The following is a 6,812-nucleotide window of genomic DNA, read 5'->3' as shown; positions in this document are numbered from 1 at the left end:
TCCTCTTGGCCTGGCATGACTCTTCCCACATCCTGCGTGGGTCACGGGGCAGGGCTCGCCTGCCATGGCTCGGGGTTTAGGAGGGGCAGCTGGAGAGAACACCCCAGCCCAAGGCGTGGTGGCAGGTTTCTTGGCGCTCCTGAGAGCCTTTTGCCCAGGGCTCCCAGCAACCTAAACGCATGCACTCTGTGTTTATTTCCTTGCCTTATGCAAATGGCGTGTGCCACCCAGCAGGACGAGTCCTGCAAGAAATACGGGGAGAGATCCCTGAGGGAGCCAAACTGTCAGCATATGAATGGGTGGAGAGACCATTTTCCTCTTAGCACTGGTGGCAGATGCATGGACGAGCTAGGGAATAATCCCCCAGGAGAGGGGGGAAACTGAGGCAGAAGGCTGCAAAATGACTTGCCTGAGGCCACACACCCAGTCAGTGGCAGAGATGGGACTGGACCCCAGGAGTCTTCACTCCTTCCCTGCTCTGACCACCGGATATCTCTCCTGGAGCTGGGGAATGGAACTCAGGAGTCCTGACTCCCAGCCCCCTTGCTCTAACCACTGATGAGCACTGTCTCCTGTGCTAAACCGACCATACTGTGCTCTGGAGGCATTGACAGTGGCAGTGCCCTGGCAGCATCTGAGCCCATGTTTCATTTCACTGCAGTGATGGCTTTGATTTTGCGCCTTCCCAGGTCGGTAAGATGCACTGTGGCTGCGTGTCTGAGGGGGTCCCCAGCTCCTACTGGTTTTCAGGTGAGAATACAAACATTACCGGGGAAAATTCCAAGGTGGGAGAGGAAAACGCATCTTCCTTTCCTCCTGTGGAGCTGTTCCAAGTCCCTGTAACGCCCCAGGGCAAAGCTCAGTTAGGGAGCTGTGGGCCCCGCCCTGAGAAGTGCTAAGCACTTGCATTCCCTGGGAGGTACCACAATCTGGTACATTTATGCTGCATCTTTACTCCCAGAAGACTTTACAGGCAATACATTCCTCCTGCGCTGAAATGCAGCCACCTCTGGGGTGGAACACTGCAAGCTGTTTAATATCCTTCCAGCAAAGCTGCACGGGAATCACCCAGCACTGAAATGCAGCCACCTCTGGGGTGGAACACTGCAAGCTGTTTAACATCCTCCCAGCAAAGCTGCACAGGGATCACCCAGCACTGAAATGCAGCCACCTCTGGGAGGAACGTGGCAGCTGTTTAACAGCCAGGAGTTGAAGACGGGAAGTTCCCTGGGAGTTGTGGGGAGGTTGAGGGCCGCTGACGGCCCCATAGCTGGGGCGTGACCATGCTCTCACTTGCTCTGCAGGGCTGGCTTTCCCAGACTGGGCCTACAAGGCAGAATCGAGCCCCGGCTCCCGTCAGATCCAGCTGTGGCACTTCATCCTGGAGCTGCTGCAGAAGGAGGAGTTCCGTCACGTCATCGCCTGGCAGCAGGGCGAGTACGGGGAGTTTGTGATCAAGGACCCCGACGAGGTGGCGCGGCTGTGGGGCCGGAGGAAATGCAAACCGCAGATGAATTACGACAAGCTGAGCCGGGCCCTCAGGTGTGGGGAAGGGACTGCATGGGAAATCAGTCTCCACCCAGGGCAGAAAGGCAGCTTATAGATCAAAGGGAAGATTGGGAGCAGCCCATGCTAGCCACGCTTTGACCCACACCTGGATTCGGGGTCCTTGGTAATGCAATCCCCGGCTACAGGGAACCACAGGGTCTGTCCGGCCCTAGCAACCTCATTATAGAGTCATCAATGCAGTCCTACCACGAGGATGCAGGATGAAACGACCCCGGTGAGCCATGGACCTGACCCAGACATGGACCTGAATTCCCCTGGTTTTATGGGGGTTCAGCCCCAGACCCTGAACATATTGGGTCAGACTAAAGGTCCATCCAGCCCAGTATCCTGTCTGCCAACAGTGGCCAATGCCAGGTGCCCCAGAGGGAGTGAACCAAACAGGGAATGATCAAGTGATCTCTCTCCTGCCATCCATCTCCACCCTTGGACAAACAGAGGCTGGGGACACCATTCCTTACCCATCCCGGCTAATAGCCATTAATGGACTCAACCTCCATGAATTTTTCTAGTTCTCTTTTAAACCCTGTTCTAGACCTAGCCTTCAGAACCTCCTGAGGCAAGGAGTTCCACAGGTTGACTGTGCGCTGTGTGAAGAAGAACTTCCTTTTATTTGTTTTAAACCTGCTGCCCATTCATTTCATTTGGTGGTCCCTAGTTCTTAGACTATGGGAACAAGTAAATCACTTTTCCTTATTCACTTTCTCCACACCACTCATGATTTTACAGACCTCTATCATATTCCCACTTAGTCTCCTCTTTTCCAAGCTGAAAAGTCCTAGTCTCTTACACGTAGACAAGAGGTGAGCTGTGAAATCTAGACAGAGTTTTGAAAGCAGAAGGGGAGACTTTAGCTCAGTCTGTACCTTGGATGGACTTGGAGGGGCACTCAGATCCATGCCTGAACCACAGGAGCAGGGAAACAGAGGTGATGAAAGAAGGGGAATAAGAGGACGGATGGGGACTTTTCAGCTTAGAAAAGAGGAGACTAAGGGGGATAGGAGAGAGGTCTATAAAATCATGGAGAAAGTGAGCAAGGAAAAGTTTACTTGTTCCCATCACATAAGAATGAGGGGGTCACCAAATGAAATTGGTAGGTAGCAGGTTTAAAACAAACAAAAGGAAGATTTTCTTCATGCAACACAGAGTCAACCTGTGGAACTCCTTGCCAGAGGATGTGAAGAGCAGGACTTTAACAGGGTTCAATACAGAACTAGATAAATTCAGGGAGGTTAGGTCCATCCATGGCTGTTAGCCAGGATGGGCAGGGATGGTGTCTCTTGCCTCTGTCAAAGGCTGGGAATAGGTAACAGGGGAGGGATCACTTGATGATTCCCGGCTCTGTTCATTCCCTCTGGGGCATCTAGTATTGGACACTGTTGGAAGACAGGACACTGGGCTACCTGGACATTTGGTCTGACCCACTGTGGGCTTTCTTATGTTCTTATGGCAGCGAGTGAGAGAAAGAGCCTTTATCTCTTTTATTTTTCTAGGAGAAGACCTCTTCTCTTCTCTTTTTCTTTTTCTTTTTCTTTTTCTTTTTCTTTTTCTTTTTCTTTTTCTTTTTCTTTTTCTTTTCCCCTCCACCTAGCGGAGAGCAGCCCAGAGGGAAAGCAGACAGACAGGCCCAAGTCAGATGAGATGGAAATCTCTGCTCTCGCTCCTAGCAAGCAGGCCTGTGCCTTAAAGCCCAGCGCTTTCTGCTCAGGGCAGAGAAGGACATTTCAATATTTTTTTTCCAATGTAAAAGGTTCCTGGCTCTCCGCGTCATGTCACGGTGCTTGTCTGTTTTACGACACGTCCACCCTCTGCTGCCCTCACACATCAGGGTCTTCCCTTCCCCTCCAGGTATTATTACAACAAGCGCATCCTGCACAAAACCAAGGGCAAGCGGTTCACCTACAAATTTAACTTCAGCAAACTCATCTTCATCAATTACCCACTGTGGGACGTGCGCTACCCGCCCCCGCCGCTGCTGCTGGGGGCCGCCAGCATGTACCGCCCAGCTGTGGTCACCGCCAGCATGCAGAGCGAGGTAACCACAGGGCTTGCGGCTGGGCTGGGGCACGGACTGGTCCAGGGGTGGAGAGGGTCACAGCCTGCCCCATATATAGGGATGGGGGCATGCACTCCCCTATGGGTGGAATGGATCACAGGCTGCCCCATGGGTGTGGCGGGTCACAAACTGCCCCATGCATAGGGATGGGATGGGGGAACACACCACCCTGTGCATGGGGGTGGGATCTCAGACTGCCCCATAGGTTGGGGGCAGAATGGGTGGGATGGGTCACAGGCTGCCCCATGGGTGGGGGTGCAAAGGCATCAGCTCAGGACTGCCCCAGGCCCCCCAGGCTCATTAATGGGACCTTAAAGATGGGGCTCCTGACACCCCACTGCACAGCACATTCCTCTTCCAGCTCCTGCAGGACATGATCTTCACCCGCCAGGCCTTGGCCGACCAGCTGGCCTTCCCCAGAGGCCTCAGGGACCCGCTGGATGTGGCGAGCACAGGGCACAAGAAAGGGACTGCCAGTGGGCCCCGTAAGTGTCTCTGAAAGAGAGGGGGGAGCAGTGCCGGGGCAGAGAGGAGCTTTCCAGGAGCTCTGACAGGTGGAATCCATGTGCACGTGTGTGCATGAGTGTGCACACAGGTGGGTGTGTGTGCACGCACTGGCGTGTGCGAGAGTATGCACGCGTGTTAGTGTCCCAGATCAGGGGAGGAGCTGGGGCTCATACACCGAGAGGTAAACAAGGGCCCGGCGGGGCTCAGACAGCTCCCCCTCCACCCCTGAGTGGAAGGGTCCAGCTGCTCCCCTGTCCCAGCGGCAGTGTCTGGCAAGTAGCTGCATGCGGGTGCCAGGCCCTGGACCATCCAGCCCTGGGTGCCTCACAAGGGCGAACTCTGACCAGTGGATGCAAACCCAGGATCCAAACGCCCCTGCACTGGGGGATTGAAATCTGGATCCAGGGCTGCGGGGCCCTAAAACTGGGGCGGGGGGCAGGGTGTCTTGCCGTGGGAGTGGGGGGAGGTTCAGGAAGGGCAAAAGCCTCCCTCCCTGCTGTTCAACTCCCCCATCGGCCTGTCCCTGGAAACCTCTGGGCAGCCTCAGCCAGCATGCAGGTGTCACCGGCGCAGAGCGCTGCCTGGTTTTCTACAGGTGAATTCCCAGCAGCCTGGGCTGCAGAGCACGCCGGGGTGCCTCGGGGTGCAGCCCAGACAGACAGAGCAGTGTCTGGCTGTGCTGATGACCCCGTAGGGCTTTGCGGGGACACAGAATAGCCTGGATATGCCTTGCTCAGGCCCCAGGCGGAGAACAGGACACAGGAGCACTTCCAGCCAGGGGCTGCACACCCGCTTTGCCCCAGCCCGGCTGCCAGGAAAGGGCCGAAGGGCTGTGACAAATAGGCACAGACGCCAGCTTGCTCAGGACTATGGCAACACCTAGTGGCCAGAGCGGGGCCCCGTCGTGCCGGGTGCTGCACAGACACATCGTGAGAGAATCCCTCCCCCAGCTGCGAGCCAGGTCCCATGGTGCCAGGCACTGCAGAGCGGCAGAGACAGTCCTTGCCCCCAAAGAACTTGCAGTCTGAATAAATAAGGATGGGAAGGGAAACTGAGGCACAGACCTGCGCTGTGACTTGACCAAGGTTGCCTGGCAGGGCAGTGGCAGAGTCCGGAAGGCATCCAGACGTCCTGACTCCCAGCCCACTGCTCAGGGCACCCCGGGGTGACTCCGAATGGTGAAGTGGGGGCTGCCTGGGGAGGTGCGGTGGGGGGGTTGGTGTTGGCTTTGGGAGGCTCTCACTCTGCTCCCTGTCTGTGTTCCTGTCCGTAGGGTTCAGCTCGCTTTCCTCTCCCAGCCTCTTCGGCGCCTGCTGCTGCGTGGGGGCGCAGGACAAGTTCCCCCGCCTGCCTGCCTTTCCGTCAACGTTCCCGCCCCCCGGCCTTGGCCCCCACGCCAGCCGCCAGCTCTGTCCCCCTCCCCCATGTCCCCAGCCCAGACCCCCCGACTGGTTCCCCAGCCACGTCTTCCACTGCAGCCGGGCAGCGCTGCCTCTGGAGGAGAGGGCCCCACTCCCCAGACCAGAAACCCTCCTGATGGGCATTGGCTTCCCACCCACTAGGCTGCAGGGAAGAGCGGTCCCCGGGCTCCCACTGGGCACCCCACAGGGCCCCGGGAGCGCAGGGGCAGGGGAGAGGCTGGAGTTCCTGCCTGACCTCTCCCAGCCTGAGGGGGAAGGAAAGGCGCCTGCCTCTGCCAAGAACGGCCTGGGCGTGAAAGCAGAGCTGGAGCTGGAGGGCCCGCCTCAGACCAGGGGCACCATCTGTCTGGCTGCCGGCGGGAGGGGCGAGGGTTTGCATTTCGCCCCAGAATTACCAGGCCGCCCCCAGCTTGCTCATCCCATGGGTTCCCCCAGCCTCCCCTGCTTGGCTGGCTTTAAAGCTGGCTGCTCCCTGGATGCCACCTAAGACAGGCGGGCACGGGAGGGGCCTGCCAGCTCTCCTTCCACCATCCCAGGGGACCTCGGTGTTCCAGAAGCTCCCTCAACAACCAGGTCTCCACAACCCACCGCTCCTCCTGCCTCTGGGCCGAGGGGGCAGATTTCCAGCATCAGAGCCACCAGCAAACCAGCCACCAGGGTCTGCCAGTGATTTCCCCTCCGCCCAAACCTCCCTGAAGGAGGGCCAGCGAGGCAGGTGCAGAGGCCTCTGGGTTGCTCACAGGGTCTCAAAGCACCATGCCGGTCGCTGGAATCACACGTCATCCACCTCCAACACATCCTCAGCTTCTGCAGGGTCTGGGTCCCTCCCACATTTGTGATCCGTCTGGGTCAGCCCGTCGGGCATCTGACCCCAGCTCTTCTGGGTGGTGACTAGTAGGGTTGCCAGGTGTCCGGTTTTTCCTTGGATAGTCCGGTAATTTAAGAGTCTGGTAAAAAACCCCAAAATATTGGACATATCAAATGTCAGGTATTTTGGGTTTTTCTCCGACAGGAAGTCAGCAGGGACATTTTTCCCCTGCTGTGTCTGGCAGGAGTGGGGAGCGGGGAGTGTGGGGATTTAAAGGCGCAGCAACCTTTTTTTTTTTTTTTTTGGCTCAGCAAGTTTGGTCTCCTGCTTTTTTTTGCTCTACCACTTTTTTCTCCCACTATGTTCGGGATTCTTTGTGAAAGAATCTGGCAACCCGAGTGACCAGAGCTGATGTGCAAACAGGCTGGGTTTCGGGGAGGATGTGAGGGGGGCG

At 57.0% G+C, this 6,812-nt stretch overlaps 1 protein-coding gene across 1 annotated transcript; it reads left to right on the top strand.

Annotated features, from left to right (window-relative positions):
• The first annotated feature begins 689 nt into the window (after positions 1-689).
• On the top strand, positions 690-6,458 carry ETV3L (ETS variant transcription factor 3 like). The gene is made up of 5 exons (XM_075908299.1): positions 690-750; positions 1,305-1,542; positions 3,415-3,601; positions 3,984-4,107; positions 5,403-6,458. The coding sequence occupies exons 1-5, from the start codon at positions 699-701 to the stop codon at positions 6,035-6,037; spliced, it is 1,236 nt and encodes a 411-aa protein (XP_075764414.1). The 5' UTR covers positions 690-698; the 3' UTR covers positions 6,038-6,458.
• The last annotated feature ends 354 nt before the right edge of the window (positions 6,459-6,812 follow it).

Source organism: Pelodiscus sinensis, chromosome 24 (genome assembly GCF_049634645.1).
Source record: "Pelodiscus sinensis isolate JC-2024 chromosome 24, ASM4963464v1, whole genome shotgun sequence".
Taxonomy (NCBI): Eukaryota; Metazoa; Chordata; order Testudines; family Trionychidae; genus Pelodiscus; species Pelodiscus sinensis.
The sequence above is the reverse complement of the archived record's forward strand: the minus strand, read 5'-3'. Positions and strand labels throughout refer to the sequence as shown.